Raw genomic sequence first — 22,500 nt, 5'->3', positions numbered from 1 at the left:
CACTTAATATTCCCATCAGCAAAGTGATGGGTTGTATTTGCTAGTATCTAATATACCAAGCTCATTCTAACCACCCAAAGACTCACTGATATTAATGTTCGGCACCTTTTGCGTTACGTGGAAAGCTGAAATTTCGCGTGCCAATGGACATCAAAGCCGATACACCAGGAAAAACATCACAAAACCATCGGAAAGCGTCCATAAATCAAAATATCTGAAAGTAAGTGTAGCCTTGTTGTGCTCCAGGATGGACGTGTTCTTCTACCCCCTACTGGTTCAACTTCCATAATTTGGCAAGTTTAACTAGGAGGGGGTTACTGGAAGAAGTTGTGCATCATGGAGCAGTTTGGAGGGTCAGAGAGCTAAGAGAGCAGATAAAGCTAGAATGGTGGAGAGGCTGTGAAAATAAAACATAAAATAAAAAACCTGCGAGGCCACTGACTTGCCTGCGATGTCAGAGCAACACACCTTGTACTTCAGACTCATGGCTAGAGATTCCAATTATTTTGAGGGCTTTAAATTTCACAGAATGCAGGAGAGACGGATGTAATGCTGGCATATCAGCCCATAGTGGAGAGCAGTACTGTACTACATTGCACGACAGACAAAGGCCTTGGAGGCTGTGAGTCGCTCTAATTTTTCATTGTAAATGACTTGTCTCAGTATTACTTGTATCACATCACTAAATATGTCATCTAATATCATTTGATTAAGTGAAGCAATAATCTGAAAAGTTAATTTAAGGACCTTCACCAAAGGGGGGGGGGGTTCAGCAGACCTATGTGCTCCAAACCATATTAGGGGGTCATTTCTGTCCGAAATTGCAACAAAGCAATTGCTGTTCAGAAAAATGAAACTTTATCATATGTGAAGTCATGTACAGGTGTGTACATCAATCTCTGTTTGACAAAATCCCAGGAGCTATAAGACTGTGGCTACGTCCCACTGCCCCCACTTTCCTGATTTGTTGTTGTCATGTGAAGATCTCACACCTCTACGACTGCTTTCTTACATTTGCGGAGATATTTTAATACAAAATCACGATTTGTAATCAGAATATACGTTACAAGTAATCACTTTATTGTGTCTGTAAGTGGCATATTTTCGTAGATTCCAACAACCACCTGGTGGTATGTTTTTCGAGACACCACAACGTCTTGGTCGCTCGAAACCACAAGCTCGACCAGAAGGTAAGGGCTGCAAGGGAAGTTGTGAAATCAACTTTGAAACCATTATGATGTCACACCACTGTGTTTTCTTTCCCAGTGATCATTAAACTTCGTCTGCATGAAGACTACGGCCTGTATTTATAATTGAGTACAAGGAGACCGAGTACTGGAGGTACGAGAGCAAAAAATGCATTGAGGGAGGATGCTCGTGGAAGGGGCAAGAGGGTCTGAGTATAGGCGGGGTCGCGTTACTCTGATGGGAGTAAAGAAGAGTGACTATTGGCTAAACAGTCATCAACCCCCCTCTATCTCTGTGTCTCATAAAGACCCGTACCTGCCCTGGGGAGTAGCGACCGATATACGTCGGAGCTTGGGCTGGGAGACGTGTGGACAGACTGAGGAGGGGGAGTCCATCTGTGTATGGTCGCACGGTAACCTGGGGACTCCATCCTTCCGGTCACATCTCCTTCGCCGGACGTACACAGAGTGTGCATGTCTAAACTGCAGTAGACATGTTCAACGTCGTGTGCCTGTTGCTTCTCGTATCAAGCCACGCGATAACGATTGTAAGCGCTCAAGATACCTCCTCTGTCAGTAAGTGGATCCTGCCCCACATTCGCACCCATCTCACCAGTACGCACGACCACCCATGGGAGTGAAACATCGAGCAGGGGAAAACGAGGAGTTTACTATTCCGAAACCAATTCAGAGTTCTCCTATATTTCCACTCACAATTTTTTCCGAAGTATCCAGTGATGTTGGTTCAATGTGTGCACTGATATTCCAAAATCTCCAGCAATGATGGATCGATGTGTGCACTGATATTCCAACATCTCCAGCAATAATGGATCGATGTGTGCACTGATATTCCAACATCTCCAGCGATGATGGTTCGCTGTATGCACTGATATTCCAACATCTCCAGCGATGTTGGTTCAATGTGTGCACTGATATTCCAACATCTCCAGCGATGATAGTTCGATGTGCGTGCTAATATTCCGAAATTTCCAGCGATGTTGGATCGATGTGTGCGCTGATATTCCGAAATCTCCAGCAATGTTGGTTCGATGTGTGCGCTGATATTCCGAAATCTCCAGCAATGTTGGCTCAATGTGTACGCTGATATTCCAACATCTCCAGCGATGATGGTTCGATATGCGCGCTGATATTCCAAAATCTTCAGCAATGTTGGTTCGATGTGTGCGCTGATATTCCGAAATCTCCAGCAATGTTGGCTCAATGTGTACGCTGATATTCCAACATCTCCAGCGATGATGGTTCGATATGCGCGCTGATATTCCAAAATCTTCAGCAATGTTGGTTCGATGTGTGCGCTGATATTCCAAAATCTCCAGCGATGATGATTCGATGTGTGCGCTGATATTCCAACATCTCCAGCGATGATAGTTCGATGTGCGCGCTGATATTACAAAATCTCCAGCGATGATAGTTCGATGTGTGCGCTAATATTCCGAAATTTCCAGCGATGTTGGATCGATGTGCGCACTGATATTCTGAAATCTCCAGCAATGTTGGTTCGATGTGCGCGCGGATATTCAAAAATCTCCAGCGGTCAGTTCGATGTACGCACTGATATTCTAAAATCTCCAGCGATGTTGGATCGATGTGCGCGCTGATATTCCGAAACCTCCAGCGATGTTGGATCGATATGCGTACTGATATTCTGAAATCTCCAGCGGTCAGTTCGATGTGTGCGCTGATATTCCAAAATCTCCGGCGGTCAGTTCGATGTACGCACTGATATTCTAAAATCTCCAGCGATGTTGGATCGATGTGCGCGCTGATATTCCAAAATCTCCAGCGGTCAGTTCGATGTATGCGCTAATATTCCAAAATCTCCAGCGATGTTGGATCGATGTGTGCACTGATATTCCAAAATCTCCAGCGATGTTGGATCGATGTGCGCGCTGATATTCCGAAATCTCCAGCGATGTTTGATCGATGTGCGCACTGATATTCCGAAATCTCCAGCGGTCAGTTTGATGTGCGCACTGATATTCCGAAATCTCCAGCGATGTTCGATCGATGTGCGCACTGATATTCCGAAATCTCCAGCGATGTTGGATCGATGTGTGCACTGATATTCCGAAATCTCCAGCGATGTTTGATCGATGTGCGCACTGATATTCCGAAATCTCCAGCGATGTTTGATCGATGTGCGCACTGATATTCCGAAATCTCCAGCGATGTTGGATCGATGTGCGCACTGATATTCCGAAATCTCCAGCGATGTTGGATCGATGTGTGCACTGATACGAGAGTGCTGTTGGTTTCACGGCACGGTTTGTAAGTGGAAACGAACCACAACTAATTTCGTGCCCTTCGGAACAAGTAAGCAGGTTGTTTGTCAGCATTTTATGATAACTCGTGCAACGCTTATTTTATGTATCATCATCATTATCACTACTATTATTATTATTATTAATATTATTATCATCATTCTTTTACTATTATCGTGTAAAATGAAACAAGAAATAAATTACTTTCAAGCTAATCATGATCGCAATGCCTTTCCCTCCCGTATATGATTTATCCAAATCGATTTAAATGTCTTCTGCTCCGATCTTGGTTTATATTTAATGCAGAGTCTTATTGAATTCCAAGATCAATGTTTCTGCTGTTTTATGAACACTAAATTTCGTGGAGTTGGAAATCCCACTGGTATCATTTCTCGAAATGGTAAGGGTTCACTCGCTTCTATCCTTCTGTACAACGAGACCAATTTTGTTTTGGTCTTGGAAAGTATTCGTAAGTCAGTGGCCCACATTAAAGCACAATGAGTGAAATGAAGGAAGTTTTGTTTTAGTATACATTTGTTTTGTAGGTGTGTGTACTCGCCTTTGAGCTGTCGAGTCTGCTTTGAATCCCAGCCGAGCCATAAACTGTCAACCTGGTGTTTCACATGGAGGGCGATGATCAATCCCTTGGATGTGTTGGGTGAACACCCTTCTGCCAGCACTTGTTGTTGGTGCACTTTAAAGATGCAACAGTGTCTTTTGATAAGAGTAGGTGAGTTATCACCGACACCTCTGAACAACTTTTCAATTCTTACCACCATCCCAAAGACAAGCAGCATGGTGATCCAGTCTCCATACTTCGTCTTATGTAACGAAGTCTGGTGTTTGCTTAACAGTTAAGGTGGCTGGCTTAAGATCTTAGGGTCTTGAGTTCGAGCCCCTAGCGTCGTTGAATAAACACTTGGTGGGGGTTGACTCAGCCTTTATCCTACCGAGGTCGGCGAAATGAGTACCAGTGTACTGGTAATAGAGGGCACTGCATCAGCGGCACAGCTGCACAACTAGAAAATGATGCAACCAGCAGCCATAGGCTGCACATTATGGCTGGCCATATATAACAATTAATCTCTTTGTTGGATCCCACTACCTTATGATTACACGACTTGATGGATGGAGGAATAAAGTCAAATCGGAATCGATTGAACTAATCTTGCAGAAAAGTTAAAAATTGTGCAGATTATATTGTTATATGCAGGTTCCTGTGTATATTCCGCAAAATGTAACTTCAACATTATTATGTAATGAATAGTTATTGATTAAATCAAACCCCACCCAAAGTCCTAAACTCCCTCCCCCTTTCTAAGCCCCAAACCAACAACCTCCCAACTCCCAAATCTACAACGTCCCAACCCCAAAATCCACAACTCCCCCCCCAAATTCACAACCTCTCAACTCCCAAATCCACAACCTCCCAATCCCCAAATCCACAACCTCCTAACCCCCAAATCCACAACCTCCCAACTCCCAAATCTACAACCTCCCAACTCCCAAATCCACAACCTCCTAACCCCCAAATCCACAACCTCCCAATCCCCAAATCCACAACCTCTCAACCCCCAAATCCACAACTCACCTCCCTCCCACATCCACAACCTCCCAACCCCCAAATTCACAACCTCCCAACTTCCAAATCCACAACCTGCCAACTCCCAAATCCACAACCTCCTAACCGCCAAATCCACAACCTCCCAACCCCAAAATACACAACTCTCCCCCCCCAAATTCACAACCTCCCAACTCTCAAATCCACAACCTCCTAACCCCCAAATCCACAACCTCCTAACCCCCAAATTCACAACCTCCTAACCCCCAAATCCACAACCTCCCAATCCCCAAATCCACAACCTCCCAACCCCAAATCCACAACCTCCCACATCCACAACCTCCCAACTCCCAAATCCACAACCTCCCAACCCCAAAATCCACAACTCTTCCCCCCCCCCCAAATTCACAACCTCCCAACTCCCAAACCCACAACCTCCCAACTCCCAAATCAACAACCTCCTAACCCCCAAATCTACAACCTCCCAACCCCAAAATCCACAACTCTCCCCCCCAAATTCACAACCTCCCAACTCCCAAATCCACAACCTCCCAACCCCCAAATCCACAACGTCCTAACCCCCAAATCCACAACCTCCCAATCCCCAAATCCACAACCTCCCACCTCCCAAATCCACAACCTCCTAACCCCCAAATCCACAACCTCCCAACCCCAAAATACACAACTCTCTCCCCCCCTCAAATCCACAACCTCCCAACTCCCAAATCCACAATCTCCTAACCCCCAAATCCACAACCTCCCAACTCACAAATCCACAACCTCCCAACCCCAAAATCCACAACTCTTCCCCCCCAAATTCACAACCTCCCAACTCCCAAATCCACAACCTCCCAACTCCCAAATCAACAACCTCCTAACCCTCAAATCTACAACCTCCCAACCCCAAAATCCACAACTCTCCCCCCCCAAATTCACAACCTCCCAACTTCCAAATCCACAACCTCCCAACTCCCAAATCCACAACCTCCCAACCCCAAATCCACAACTCTCCCCCCCCCAAATTCACAACCTCCCAACTCCCAAATCCACAACCTCCCAACCCTCAAATCCACAACCTCCTAACCCCCAAATCCACAACCTCCCAATCCCCAAATCCACAACCTCCCACCTCCCAAATCCACAACCTCCTAACCCCCAAATCCACAACCTCCCAACCCCAAAATACACAACTCTCTCCCCCCCCTCACAGCCACAACCTCCCAACTTCCAAATCCACAATCTCCTTACCCCCAAATCCACAATCACCCAACCCCCAAATCCACAACCTCCCCACCCCCAAATCCACAACCTCCTAACCCCCAAATCCACAACCTCCCAACTCCCAAATCCACAACCTCCCAACCCCCAAACCCACAACCTCCCAACTCCCAAATCCACAACCTCCCAACTCCCAAATCCACAACCCCCCAACTCCCAAATCCACAACCTCTCAACCCCGAAATCCAGAACTCACCTCCCTCCCCCATCGACGAGCTCCCAACCCCAAATCCACAACCTCGCAACCCCGAAATCCACAACCTCCCACCTCCCAAATCCACAACCTCCCAACTCCCAAATCCACAACCTCCCAACCCCAAAATACACAACTCTTCCCCCCCAAATCCACAACCTCCTAACCCACAAATCCACAACCTTCCAACTCCCAAATCCACAATCTCCCAACCCCCAAACCCACAACTCCCAACTCCCAAATCCACAACCTCCCAACTCCCAAATCCACAACCCCCAACTCCCAAATCCACAACCTCTCAACCCCGAAATCCACAACTCACCTCCCTCCCACATCGACAACCTCCCAACCCCCAAATCCACAACCTCGCAACCCCGAAATCCACAACCTCCCACCTCCCAAATCCACAACCTCCCAACTCCCAAATCCACAACCTCCCAACCCCAAAATACACAACTCTTCCCCCCCCAAATTCACAACCTCCCAACTCCCAAATCCACAACCTCCCAACTCCCAAATCAACAACCTCCTAACCCCCAAATCTACAACCTCCCAACCCCAAAATCCACAACTCTCCCCCCCCAAATTCACAACCTCCCAACTTCCAAATCCACAACCTCCCAACTCCCAAATCCACAACCTCCTAACCCCCAAATCCACAACCTCCCAACCCCAAAATACACAACTCTCCCCCCCAAATTCACAACCTCCCAACTCTCAAATCCACAACCTCCTAACCCCAAATCCACAACCTCCTAACCCCCAAATCCACAACCTCCTAACCCCAAATCCACAACCTCCCAATCCCCAAATCCACAACCTCCCAACCCCCAAATCCACAACCTCCCACATCCACAACCTCCCAACTCCCAAATCCACAACCTCCCAACCCCAAAATCCACAACTCTTCCCCCCCAAATTCACAACCTCCCAACTCCCAAACCCACAACCTCCCAACTCCCAAATCAACAGCCTCCTAACCCCAAATCTACAACCTCCCAACCCCAAAATCCACAACTCTCCCCCCCCCCAAATTCACAACCTCCCAACTCCCAAATCCACACCCTCCCAACCCCCAAATCCACAACCTCCTAACCCCCAAATCCACAACCTCCCACCTCCCAAATCCACAACCTCCTTACCCCCAAATCCACAACCTCCCAACCCCAAAATACACAACTCTCTCCCCCTCAAATCCACAACCTCCCAACTCCCAAATCCACAATCTCCTAACCCCCAAATCCACAACCTCCCAACTCACAAATCCACAACCTCCCAACCCCAAAATCCACAACTCTTCCCCCCCCCCCCCAAATTCACAACCTCCCAACTCCCAAATCCACAACCTCCTAACCCCCAAATCTACAACCTCCCAACCCCAAAATCCACAACTCTCCCCCCCCCCAAATTCACAACCTCCCAACTTCCAAATCCACAACCTCCCAACTCCCAAATCCACAACCTCCCAACCCCCAAATCCACAACTCTCCCCCCCCCAAATTCACAACCTCCCAACTCCCAAATCCACAACCTCCCAACCCTCAAATCCACAACCTCCTAACCCCCAAATCCACAACCTCCCAATCCCCAAATCCACAACCTCCCACCTCCCAAATCCACAACCTCCTAACCCCCAAATCCACAACCTCCCAACCCCAAAATACACAACTCTCTCCCCCCCTCTCAAATCCACAACCTCCCAACTCCCAAATCAACAATCTCCTAACCCCCAAATCCACAACCTCCCAATCCCCAAATCCACAACCTCCCAACTCCCAAATCCACAACCTCCTAACCCCCAAATCCACAACCTCCCAACTCCCAAATCCACAACCTCCCAACCCCCAAACCCACAACTCCCAACTCCCAAATCCACAACCTCCCAACTGCCAAATCCACAACCCCCCAACTCCCAAATCCACAAGCGCTCAACCCCGAAATCCACAACTCACCTCCCTCCCACATCGACAACCTCCCAACCCCCAAATCCACAACCTCGCAACCCCGAAATCCACAACCTCCCACCTCCCAAATCCACAACCTCCCAACTCCCAAATCCACAACCTCCCAACCCCAAAATACACAACTCTTCCCCCCCCCAAATTCACAACCTCCCAACTCCCAAATCCACAACCTCCCAACCCCCAAATCTACAACCTCCCAACCCCAAAATCCACAACTCTCCCCCCCCAAATTCACAACCTCCCAACTTCCAAATCCACAACCTCCCAACTCCCAAATCCACAACCTCCCAACTCCCAAATCCACAACCTCCCAACCCCCAAATCCACAACCTCCTACCTCCCAAATCCACAACCTCCTAACCCCCAAATCCACAACCTCCCAACCCCAAAATACACAACTCTCCCCCCGCCCTCAAATCCACAACCTCCCAACTCCCAAATCCACTATCTCCTAACCCCCAAATCGACAACCTCCCAATCCCCAAATCCACAACCTCCCAACCCCAAAAATCACAACCTCCCACATCCACAACCTCCCAACTCCCAAATCCACAACCTCCTAACCCCCAAATCCACAACCTCCCAACCCCAAAATCCACAACTCTCCCCCCCCCAAATTCACAACCTCCCAACTCCCAAATCCACAACCTCCCAACTCCCAAATCAACAACCTCCTAACCCCCAAATCCACAACCTCCCAACCCCAAAATCCACAACTCTCCCCTCCCAACCCCCAACTCCACAACCTGCCAACTCCCAAATCCACAACCCCCAACTCCCAAATCCACAACCTCTCAACCCCGAAATCCACAACTCACCTCCCTCCCACATCCACAACCTCCCAACCCCCAAATCCACAACCTCCCAACCCCGAAATCCACAACCTCCCACCTCCCAAATCCACAACCTCCCAACTCCCAAATCCACAACCTCCTAACCCCCAAATCCACAACCTCCCAACTCCCAAATCCACAACCTCCCAACCCCCAAACCCACAACTCCCAACTCCCAAATCCACAACCTCCCAACTCCCAAATCCACAACCCCCCAACTCCCAAATCCACAACCTCTCAACCCCGAAATCCACAACTCACCTCCCTCCCACATCGACAACCTCCCAACCCCCAAATCCACAACCTCGCAACCCCGAAATCCACAACCTCCCACCTCCCAAATCCACAACCTCCCAACTCCCAAATCCACAACCTCCCAACCCCAAAATACACAACTCTTCCCCCCCCAAATTCACAACCTCCCAACTCCCAAATCCACAACCTCCCAACTCCCAAATCAACAACCTCCTAACCCCCAAATCTACAACCTCCCAACCCCAAAATCCACAACTCTCCCCCCCAAATTCACAACCTCCCAACTTCCAAATCCACAACCTCCCAACTCCCAAATGCACAACCTCCCAACCCCCAAATCCACAACTCTCCCCCCCCAAATTCACAACCTCCCAACTCCCAAATCCACAACCTCCCAACCCGCAAATCCACAACCTCCCACCTCCCAAATCCACAACCTCCTAACCCCCAAATCCACAACCTCCCAACCCCAAAATACACAACTCTCCCCCCCGCCCTCAAATCCACAACCTCCCAACTCCCAAATCCACAACCTCCCAACCCCCAAAAATCACAACCTCCCACATCCACAACCTCCCAACTCCCAAATCCACAACCTCCTAACCCCCAAATCCACAACCTCCCAACCCCAAAATCCACAACTCTCCCCCCCCCAAATTCACAACCTCCCAACTCCCAAATCCACAACCTCCCAACTCCCAAATCAACAACCTCCTAACCCCCAAATCCACAACCTCCCAACCCCAAAATCCACAACTCTCCCCTCCCAACCCCCAACTCCACAACCTGCCAACTCCCAAATCCACAACCCCCAACTCCCAAATCCACAACCTCTCAACCCCGAAATCCACAACTCACCTCCCTCCCACATCCACAACCTCCCAACCCCAAATCCACAACCTCCCAACCCCGAAATCCACAACCTCCCACCTCCCAAATCCACAACCTCCCAACTCCCAAATCCACAACCTCCTAACCCCCAAATCCACAACCTCCCAACCCCAAAATACACAACTCTCCCCCCCCCCAAATTCACAACCTCCCAACTCCCAAATCCACAACCTCCCAACTCCCAAATCAACAACCTCCTAACCCCCAAATCCACAACCTCCCAACCCCAAAATCCACAACTCCCCCCCCCAAATTCACAACCTCCCAACTCCCAAATCCACAACCTCCCAAATCCACAACCTCCCAACCCCCAAATCCACAACCTCCCACCTCCCAAATCCACAACCTCCTAACCCCCAAATCCACAACCTCCCAACCCCAAAATACACAACTCTCCCCCGCCCTCAAATCCACAACCTCCCAACTCCCAAATCCACAACCTCCCAACCCCCAAAAATCACAACCTCCCACATCCACAACCTCCCAACTCCCAAATCCACAACCTCCTAACCCCCAAATCCACAACCTCCCAACCCCAAAATCCACAACTCTCCCCCCCCAAATTCACAACCTCCCAACTCCCAAATCCACAACCTCCCAACTCCCAAATCAACAACCTCCTAACCCCCAAATCCACAACCTCCCAACCCCAAAATCCACAACTCTCCCCCTCCCAACCCCCAACTCCACAACCTGCCAACTCCCAAATCCACAACCCCCAACTCCCAAATCCACAACCTCTCAACCCCGAAATCCACAACTCACCTCCCTCCCACATCCACAACCTCCCAACCCCCAAATCCACAACCTCCCAACCCCGAAATCCACAACCTCCCACCTCCCAAATCCACAACCTCCCAACTCCCAAATCCACAACCTCCTAACCCCCAAATCCACAACCTCCCAACTCCCAAATCCACAACCTCCCAACCCCAAACCCACAACTCCCAACTCCCAAATCCACAACCTCCCAACTCCCAAATCCACAACCCCCCAACTCCCAAATCCACAACCTCTCAACCCCGAAATCCACAACTCACCTCCCTCCCACATCGACAACCTCCCAACCCCCAAATCCACAACCTCGCAACCCCGAAATCCACAACCTCCCACCTCCCAAATCCACAACCTCCCAACTCCCAAATCCACAACCTCCCAACCCCAAAATACACAACTCTTCCCCCCCCAAATTCACAACCTCCCAACTCCCAAATCCACAACCTCCCAACTCCCAAATCAACAACCTCCTAACCCCCAAATCTACAACCTCCCAACCCCAAAATCCACAACTCTCCCCCCCCCCCAAATTCACAACCTCCCAACTTCCAAATCCACAACCTCCCAACTCCCAAATGCACAACCTCCCAACCCCAAATCCACAACTCTCCCCCCCAAATTCACAACCTCCCAACTCCCAAATCCACAACCTCCCAACCCCCAAATCCACAACCTCCCACCTCCCAAATCCACAACCTCCTAACCCCCAAATCCACAACCTCCCAACCCCAAAATACACAACTCTCCCCCCCCCCCCCAAACCACAACCTCCCAACCCCCAAACCCACAACCCCCCAACCCCCCAACATCACAACCCCCCACCCCCACAACCCCCCAACTCCCAAATCCACAACCTCCTAACCCCCAAATCCACAACCTCCCAACCCCAAAATCCACAACTCTCCCCCCCCAAATTCACAACCTCCCAACTCCCAAATCCACAACCTCCCAACTCCCAAATCAACAACCTCCTAACCCCCAAATCCACAACCTCCCAACCCCAAAATCCACAACTCTCCCCTCCCAACCCCCAACTCCACAACCTGCCAACTCCCAAATCCACAACCCCCAACTCCCAAATCCACAACCTCTCAACCCCGAAATCCACAACTCACCTCCCTCCCACATCCACAACCTCCCAACCCCAAATCCACAACCTCCCAACCCCGAAATCCACAACCTCCCACCTCCCAAATCCACAACCTCCCAACTCCCAAATCCACAACCTCCTAACCCCCAAATCCACAACCTCCCAACCCCAAAATACACAACTCTCCCCCCCCCAAATTCACAACCTCCCAACTCCCAAATCCACAACCTCCCAACTCCCAAATCAACAACCTCCTAACCCCCAAATCCACAACCTCCCAACCCCAAAATCCACAACTCCCCCCCCAAATTCACAACCTCCCAACTCCCAAATCCACAACCTCCCAAATCCACAACCTCCCAACCCCCAAATCCACAACCTCCCACCTCCCAAATCCACAACCTCCTAACCCCCAAATCCACAACCTCCCAACCCCAAAATACACAACTCTCCCCCGCCCTCAAATCCACAACCTCCCAACTCCCAAATCCACAACCTCCCAACCCCCAAATATCACAACCTCCCACATCCACAACCTCCCAACTCCCAAATCCACAACCTCCTAACCCCCAAATCCACAACCTCCCAACCCCAAAATCCACAACTCTCCCCCCAAATTCACAACCTCCCAACTCCCAAATCCACAACCTCCCAACTCCCAAATCAACAACCTCCTAACCCCCAAATCCACAACCTCCCAACCCCAAAATCCACAACTCTCCCCTCCCAACCCCCAACTCCACAACCTGCCAACTCCCAAATCCACAACCCCCAACTCCCAAATCCACAACCTCTCAACCCCGAAATCCACAACTCACCTCCCTCCCACATCCACAACCTCCCAACCCCCAAATCCACAACCTCCCAACCCCGAAATCCACAACCTCCCACCTCCCAAATCCACAACCTCCCAACTCCCAAATCCACAACCTCCTAACCCCCAAATCCACAACCTCCCAACCCCAAAATACACAACTCTCCCCCCCCAAATTCACAACCTCCCAACTCCCAAATCCACAACCTCCCAACTCCCAAATCAACAACCTCCTAACCCCCAAATCCACAACCTCCCAACCCCAAAATCCACAACTCCCCCCCCCCCCAAATTCACAACCTCCCAACTCCCAAATCCACAACCTCCCAAATCCACAACCTCCCAACCCCCAAATCCACAACCTCCTAACCCCCAAATCCACAACCTCCCACCTCCCAAATCCACAACCTCCAAAATCCACAACCTCCCAACCTCGAAATCCACAGCCTCTCAACCCCCAAATCCACAACTCCCCCCCCCCCAAAATCCAACCTCAAAACTCACGACTCCCTCCCCACAAACCCAAAATCCTCAGCTACCCCAGGGCTTGCAGTGTGGCCTCGAGGTACACACACTCACCTCAAAGCTGTCTGACCGGGGCTCTAATCCCAACCCTGCTACAAACTGTCATCCCAGAGTTTCACAGGCAGGGTCATTCATCAATGACTGCGCTGTCGCTCAGATGCACTTTATATTGGGCGTCCCGTCCGTCGGTGTTAGTTGTTGGACGTTAAAGATCCCACGGTGTCTTTCGCAAAGAGTCGACGAGCTATCTCTGGCACCATGAACAAATTCGAAACTCCTGCCATAATCTACAAAGGGCAATGCGACACCATCAACTCCCCCAGCCAAAGTCCTCAACTCCCCCTTCCAAAAGCGTCAGCGGCACTGCTGCACCCTCAGCCAATGATGCTACCCCCATAGCCTTGTGCTGCATACGAAAGAAGCAGCTGAACCCCTCCACCTCCCAAGCCCAAGTCCTCACCCCCCCACCCCCCTTTCCAACCTTTTTCAAAAAGCAGATTATAGGGTAGTAGCAATTAATGATTTCACTGTCGGTACTGATGTGTAGTTTGAGTAACATACATGATTGGAAATTCCTGGTAATAATTGGAGATTTGGTGTTAAGTGGAATATTAAATTGGGCGTTTCAGCCTATCAAAATCCTCTCTGCAGCCTCACTGGTAACATCATGACCACAACTTGTGAACTTGATGTCTGGTTTGTTGGGAAGTAGTTCAAGCAGCGTTTGTTTTCTGCGAGAAGTGCTTCCCACCCAACTTTTCCAGAATATTCGTTTAAAGGACACGAAGTAGAACTTGGAGTCAATAAACTCTAATATTATACATTTGATGAGGGCATATTTGACGGGCACTCAATGATGTACGCGCTTTGTTCGTTAGGTTATATCATTATACTGAGGCACAGCTGATGCAGCACTCCCATAGATCAGGGGCAAGGTAGTATAGTTTGCTCATGATACAGCACACGATGACCTCCTGTTTTCGAAATTTATACCGTATGGATCTATAACGTCTACAAGAGGTGCTGGTAGACGAGACAGCCGGCTTCGCGTTTCCTAAGAAAGGTGGTGCGTTCCAGGATGAAACGTCCTGCCGTCATAGCACCAGGTGACAGTTAGCAGCCGGATCACCATATTCTGTCTGGAGTCGAATCCAGACGAGTCAACTCAAAAGTTGGTGAGACTAGAATTCAAGGCTCCGAATTGAGTGGTTTGTATCTTCGTGGTTTCCATGAAGTTTACAAGCTGAATGAATGGGGCAGCATGGACAGCTCCATTTTGTTAGCATTCTATATTGTAGTTGGGTAAGAAACTCCTTTACCAATGGGCAGATCACTTTTTGGTCGAGTTTGATTCATCATCCCAAAGCTGGTTACCCTCCAAACGACATCATCCCAAAGCTGGTTACCCTCCAAACGACATCATCCCAAAGCTGGTTACCCTCCAAACGACATCATTCAAAGCTGAACGCCCACCTTCATTTCTTAATCCCTCTACTATATTGGCTGTGGAACCGACTTCCTGTGTCTTATGTCACTCCCACTAGTCCTCAAAGAATGCCACCCATCTTTATCTTGTATGCTTTCTCCCATCCCCACCACTGCACCATTCTACTCTCATTGACCCTCTCCTGCTACCCCCTCCCACCCCTTTCCTTTCACGACACCCATCCACTCATAAAAGATTTCTTTGCCTCCCTGTGTCCCCTTTGATCTTCCTATATTCTCTGAATCTGATGGCCTCTGTCGTTTAGCTCCTCCTCGAGTCACGTTTCTGCTCAACCAAACTATGGCTTAGACATCCCAGCCACACACCTTTATCGATCTAACCTGTGCATGTATCTCTGTTCACATCATGGAAATGTGCAAATGTGTCCTTGTGGTTGTTGTTGTTCCTGTTTTATATGTAACCTGTGGCTGCTGGTTGTATCATTTTTTTTAAATTCTGGAATCGCAGCTGTGCCACTGATGCGGTGCTCGTGTTGCCATTAAGCTGGAACTCATTTTGCCGACCTCAGAAGGATGACAGGCAAAGTCGAACCAACTGGTGCTAATTCAACAGTATGAGCAGGATTTGAACTCGGGACCCTAGGTTTTCTGGAAAGGGAAGGGTAATCGCCAGGACTGCAACAACTACCGAGGGGTGACGCTGCTCTCAGTGCCGGGCACAAGGTCTTTGTTCGGATCATTCTTGATAGGGTTCGCCACCATCTGCTTGAGCACTAGCTCCCAGAATAGTCAGGCTTTACACCAAAGAGGACAACGATTGAACGTATCCTTGCTCTTATCCTTACTGAATGCAGGCGAGCATTTCGGCAGGGGCTGCTTGCAGCCTATGTTGATCTCTGTAAAGCGTTCGATTCAGTGAATCGGGATGCCCTCTGGAGGATTCTTGGTCTTCGTGGGGTGCCACCAAAACTGATCGATCTGATGTCTGAACTCTACTCTGATACTGAGAGTGCTGTGAGATGTGGTGGTACCATCTCTGACTTATTTCCAGTTGTTACTGGAGTTCGTCAGGGGTGTTGTACTGGCCCCCACACTTTTCAGCACTTGTATGGACTGGATTCTAGGGAGGATGTCAGAGAGATCAAGCTGCGGTGCATTGTTTAGGAATGTCAGATCTCTGACCTTGATTTCGCAGATTATGCAGTCATCTTTGCGGAGACTTTAGATATCCTTTTGGGGGCCCTCGAGGTGCTGAATGAGGAGGCGGAGCCACTGGGATTACGGGTTTCCTGGGTAAAAACTAAGATCCAGGCTTTCAATCACATCTTGGATGCTTTTATCTTGTCTGTGCCTGTTTGTGGTGAGGATGTTGAGGTCATGGAGAGATTCACTTACCTTGGCAGTGATATTCATGTCTCTGCTAGTTGTGAGCCAGAGGTCAATAGATATCTGGGTCGGGCCTGTGGAGTCATGGATTCACTGGATCATGGGGTGTGGCGCTTCTGGTACCTGTGAGGGAGGCCGAAAGTCTGAGTGTTTAAGTGCTTGGTGCTTCCAGTCTTGATTTCTAGATGTGAGACTTGGACTCTGACCAGGGATCTGAGATGGAGACTTAATTCCTTTGGTACCAGCTCTCTTCGGAGAATCCTTGGCTATCGCTGGACTGACTTTGTGTCCAACGAGCGGTTGCTGAGAGAGACTCAAATTAGATTTGTTACCTGTATAGTCTGTGAGCGTCAGCTGTGGCTGTGTGGACATGTGGCTCGTTTTCATGATGCTGATCCTGCTCACTAGATTCTCTCAGTGAGGGAACCTCGTAAGTGGAGGAGGCCAATGGGCTGACCACGTTCTTCGTGTTTGCAGCAGGTTGATCAGCGTCTCAGGAAATGGGGTGGGCCAGGCATCTGCCTGAGGGATGGCCAGATGGGGGCCCCTGGAGCACCGGCGGAAAATGGACGCAGCGTCGAGCTGCTCCGGCGCATGCTCCCATAGCTGACCTACCTGATCTGACCCTAGGTTCCCAAGCCTGCCACCCTCACTATTAAGCCAACACCAGGCTTTTTGTTGTGGTTAATAATGTGTTGTACTGTCAATCTTACTCTGTTTCAACTGTAATACCAACTGAAGAAAACTCATTATGTTGGCATCACAAATCTGTGTTGTCCATAACCACAGAAGTTTGCGTATTAGACCATGAGACCTGTTTCTTAGCAAAGATGAACTAAAATCATTGACCATTTTGTAACGGTGTGGTGTGTATTGTCATTTTTAATTAACAATTAACCCACTACTGCAGAGGGAACTGGGGTGCTTTGGGACAACCTCCCCCACACTCCCATAATGATCCGTCCATCATCCGTCCATGATGCGGAAGTTGGTAGGATACTTGGCTGATGATATTGAATGTGAACATTTGGTTGATTAAAAGATAATTATTTTTTCATTAATAAAAGTTTAATATTGAACCAATGTGTTGGCACTTCAAATCATTAGCCAAGGATAATTGCTAGACGGAATGTCTCAATTTACCCCGAGGGTCTCTCTCCCATACGCTATTGAAACCTCGAGGCAACAATGAGTTTTTCAAACTTATTCCTGCAAATTGTACAAACCCAAAATACAAGCTTAATGGATGTGACTAAATATTCACTTATTTGGATATTTTAACTGATCGATTTGGGCTCATTCAATATTCCACCTTATCTCTTGGAATTCAATCATGTCTCGTGTCTTGTCTAGTGATTGCCGATTGTCTAGTGATATCTCGCACGACAATCCATCCATCCATCCATTGGGACCATACTCTGTGCAGAGCGTTGGTACTCCCGAAGGAGTCTCCTCGGCTATTGGACACAATCCTGGATGGGTCGCCACTCCGACACAGGACACCAGCATGCTGGCACTCATTTTGCCGACTTCGGAAAGATGACAGGCAGAGTCAACCCCACCTGGTATTAATTGAACATCTGAGCGGGATTTGAACTCACGACGCTAGGATCCCAAGCTCGACACCCTAAGCACGACAATCATGTGACATAATTGTAAGGGTGGAGGGGAGGGGGGTCCACGTGCACCCGGTGAACCCCCCTGGATCCGCCATTGCATTGCTAATAGATTTGTTAAAGGTCTTCTACAGTCGATACATTTCCAACGTGCCATCACCGTGATGCCAGTTTCACCACTTACCTTCATGACAGAGCCTGAGCAGATAATTTGTTTGGAGACATCATGCAGAATATTTTAAAGCATCTTGCACAATAGTTGGAAGCACAGTTGTCATAGGATGTTGCAGTAAAATGCACTGTCACAGTATTAGCTTTAACCCATTCTCTACTACTATTACTACTGAATTATTGGCCCCCAAACTTATTATTGGGTCAAACAAGGAATTTTGTTGCTCAAATCTTTTACATATGGCTGGCCAGGCCTGAAGTTCAACTGAAGGTGGCACGAATTTGTAATTTGTTCAGGGTGTCAGCAAAGAATCGCTCCCACTTTGCGAAAGGCAACGTGGGATCTTTACGTTTCACCTACTAATGCTTGCAGATGGAACACCCAGCTTAACATCCATCTGAGGGATGGCCCACTTTATTTCGCAACATAATTTCTGTGAAACACCAATCTGACAATTAATAGTGGGGTTGGGAATCAAACCCAGACAAGGCAGCTCCAAGGTAAGTACACTTACCTTTGAGCCTCCGTACCATCCAGTCATGTTTGCTTTACTCACATCCCCTTTAATCCCCCCCCCCTATATATTACACAATGGAGCCAGTAAACTTGTTTTTACTTTACTGGCTCAAAGTAAATAATGTATTGTTGTTTTTTTCACGATTTGAAAATAGTCATAATTTGATTTTTTTTTTTTTAACTATTTGAAAATAGTCATACTGAGGAAAGGCACCAAGTATAGGCTTGTTCTATATTTAATATAGCATACAGAGCATACAAGGACCCCAGTCTCCTGGGGTGTGTGGACTTCACACTGTCCATATTTTTATATATACTGTATATATATATATATATATATATATATATATATATATATATATATATATATATATATATATATATATATATATATATATATATATATATATATATACATACATATATATACATGTATACATGTATACATATATATGTATATATATATGTATATATATATATATATGTATATATATATATATACACATACATATATATAGATATATATATATATATATAATTAATATGGAATAGGCAAAGCCGAGAAGCAAACGTAGAATTCTTCTTACATTCGCTCCTTAAATACATCAAATTAAACAGTCTTTTTGCTATGAAAAAATAAATATTACCTTAACATTACCTTCACAACGACAACTACACCACCTAGAACAGGATTCCATCTAAAAAAATGAATACTAAAAGTGAACGTAGTATTCTTCTTACATTCGCTTCTGACTTTACCTACAACTTGTTCACAACTGTATACGCAATTTCCGGTTACTTCGGCCTGGATTCGGGATCAGCGATCAAATAACTTAAATCACGATTAAAAAATAATTTTTGATGATGCAGGAGATATCTTTATTAAAATCAGTGGAGGAAATACACACCATGTCTGATATTATTTGGGTCTTTCATGTCTCCGACGATGTCTTTATTTCCCGGCATGCATCATTCCCTATGACAAAAACCGGAAACCAAAAAAAAAGCAGAAGCTAAAAAAAATGGAAGCAAAAGGGTCATAGCCAACGACACGGATTCCAAATTGCCATGGTATTGTGTTGTTGTTGTTGTTGTTGTTTCCTATTCTCTCATATGCACGCATTAAGTAATATTCACAAGATAGAAATAAAACCCAATCGTGTTTATACACCGCACAGCGTTTAACAACTGAAAGCCAAAGGGTCATAGCCAACGACAGATTCCAAATTGCCATGGTATTGTGTTGTTTTTGTTGTTTCCTATTCTCTCATATGCACGCGTTAAGTAATATTCACAAGATAGAAATAAAACCCAATCGTGTTTATACACCGCACAGCGTTTTAAAAAAAAAAACCGGAAGCAAAAGTGTCATAGCCAACGACATGGATTCAAAATCGTCAGGGGTATTGTGTTGTTGTTGTTGTTGTTGTTGTTGTTGTTGTTGTTGTTGTTGTTGTTTCCTATTCTCTCATGTGCATGCGTTAAGTATGAAACTCACTACGTTCGCTATTAAATGCAGAAATGGGTGGAAAAGTGTGTGCCGAGTGTGCACTGAAAGTTTCCAACATTTAGGGTGCCGTTTCTTCCATCTCCTCAGTACGTGTTCCGTGCAGCGTGGGCGTCGTGTTGGGTGCGCCTTCTGTCCATTGGGTGGAAATTACCGCTGCACGAGCGTTTGGCAGGCTATTTCTGCAGAGGGGTGTCCGGAATTATGCCTGCTTGGCTTTCGCTGAGGACCCATCTCACAGCGAAGGGCGTACGTGGCTGGGATTTAACTCAGGAATAAGAGTAGAATGAAATCAGAGAATCAGACCGATCTATGAAGTTTACACAACACACTGTCCCCTTGTCCCGCAAGACAAAAGGGAAGGGGCTATCTGAACATATATTAATGTAATGACTGTTTAGGGACTGCTATATGATGGTTGCTATTGCTTTGGAGGGATGCGATTCCTTGAACCGCAACAATATAAATATATATTAAAAATATACAGTATATATATATATATATATCCATCAGGGCCATAATCTATATAGAGCATCACTGTTGCCAAAGCAGTCTCCTGGGCTGTTGGGCACAGTCCTGGACAGGTCACCACTCCAACGCTGGATACTCAAATGGCTAAGTCATCCCAGCAAGCTGGTACTCATTTTTCCAACCTCAGAAGGATCACTGGCTGTCAACCACACCTGGTATTAATTCAACAGCCACGCAAGATTTGAAATAATGACCTTAAGTTCCCAAATCACAGGCTGAGTCAACCCCACCTGGTATTAATTCAACAGCCAAGCCAGATTTGAAACTCAGACCTTAGGTTCCCAAGCTCACCATTCTAAGCATTAAGCCAACACCAGGTCATATTATATCACCAGGGTATATATATATATAGTATATAAAATAATAAATGTCAGTGTGTGTCCTTCCGTCGGTCTCCTTCATAACTCCAAAACCATGGTGATGCATTAATGAAAATTAGGTATTTGTGATAATTTAAGCACCCCTTTTGAAGATAATTTAGGGGGTGCTCATAACGAAAAACCATAATAAGCTTTAACAAGATGGCGTGCTGCCATCTTGGTTCGCCCTCAGTCAACTTGCAAGAGTTTTAAGCCACCATTTTATTTTTGGCCTGCTCAACAGTGCTTTGGCTTGGAACAGACAGCAACAATTTCTTAAGAATAAGATTTTTCTTTTTCACTTTCTTCACTCATATTACTGAATGCCTGATCGTCATACCCACGAATCCCTAGATGCATCGCAATGCTTATAAATGCCCGGAGATGCCAGCGTTCATGGCTTTATTTAATTTCCACATATGCCATAAGCGATAGAATGTCTTAAACTAAACCGAATTACAAAATGTAAGCTCCAGAATTGAACTTAGCAGCAGTTCCAACTGCTAAAAAAATAAGTGTCATTTGTCCAATTTGGACATGGTTTCACATTTTGGGCATCTACGGGAGGTATTTCTTCTGACACATTGGCGATTGCTAATCACTTGCCAAGCGAGCCATTCCTTATCAACAATTTTGTTGGAGTGCTTAAACCACTTGGTGTGTGCTCTATATTCGCACTGTCACTGAATACTGTATATCAATCAAATTCAACAAAGTTCAGTTAGTACTCACCTGCGTTGACTCCGCATTGTTCTGCGGTGTATCAGATGGCGGCTTGCTCACTGAAAATGTGCATTTTATTTTTCACCACGTTTCCCCTTTTGTTTAATCTCCTTTCATTATATGACCCTTCACTTTGGCATAGACAAATCCACATTAAAAAAAATGTAATGTTTCGTTATTAAAAGTTTCTTCAATCATGTCATTGGAGTGCTTGCTTGCAGTGCTCTTCAAGCTTCAAGCTTCAATCTTTACAAACTTCCACGGCGAAACTGCAGTGTGTTTGGTGGTGTGGGCATGTCCGGCCTTAAGAAGTAATAATAAATTAGTAAAAAATGTTTTCAGTTACACAGCAATGAATCGCCACATCGTGGCAGGATAGCCGAGAGGCACACATGCTTGCTCGAAGCTGTCGAGCCAGGGTTCAAATCCTGATCCAGCTATAAACTATCATCCCCATGTTTCACAGAAAGTATGATTCATCAATGTGTGTGCCATCTCTCGGATGGACATTAAATCGGGCATCACATCTGTCAGAATTCCAACCCCCCCTCCTCTCCCCCTCTCTCACCCTATCCCATCCTTCTCCCTTTCTCC

The 22,500-nt window shown here is 47.1% G+C and overlaps 1 protein-coding gene across 4 annotated transcripts in view; it reads left to right on the top strand.

Annotated features, from left to right (window-relative positions):
- Positions 1-22,500, top strand: part of LOC147032266 (uncharacterized) — a 243,837-nt gene that overhangs the window by 106,508 nt on the left and 114,829 nt on the right. The window contains exon 1 of one of the 4 annotated variants that reach the window (XM_085869686.1): positions 1,509-1,763. The exons of 2 other annotated variants lie outside the window; for them this stretch is intronic. In XM_085869686.1, coding sequence (XP_085725812.1) covers positions 1,682-1,763 — 82 coding nt within the window. In that variant the 5' untranslated portion in view covers positions 1,509-1,681. Of the gene's footprint in view, positions 1-1,508; positions 1,764-22,500 lie in introns of those variants that run through there. One more of the 4 variants, XM_085869688.1, reaches the window with a different exon arrangement.

The sequence above is a fragment of the Eptatretus burgeri genome, chromosome 2, assembly GCF_056783735.1.
Source record: "Eptatretus burgeri isolate ZD-2024b chromosome 2, Ebu_testis_v1, whole genome shotgun sequence".
Taxonomy (NCBI): Eukaryota; Metazoa; Chordata; class Myxini; order Myxiniformes; family Myxinidae; genus Eptatretus; species Eptatretus burgeri.
This window is presented reverse-complemented; position numbering and strand designations above follow the sequence as displayed.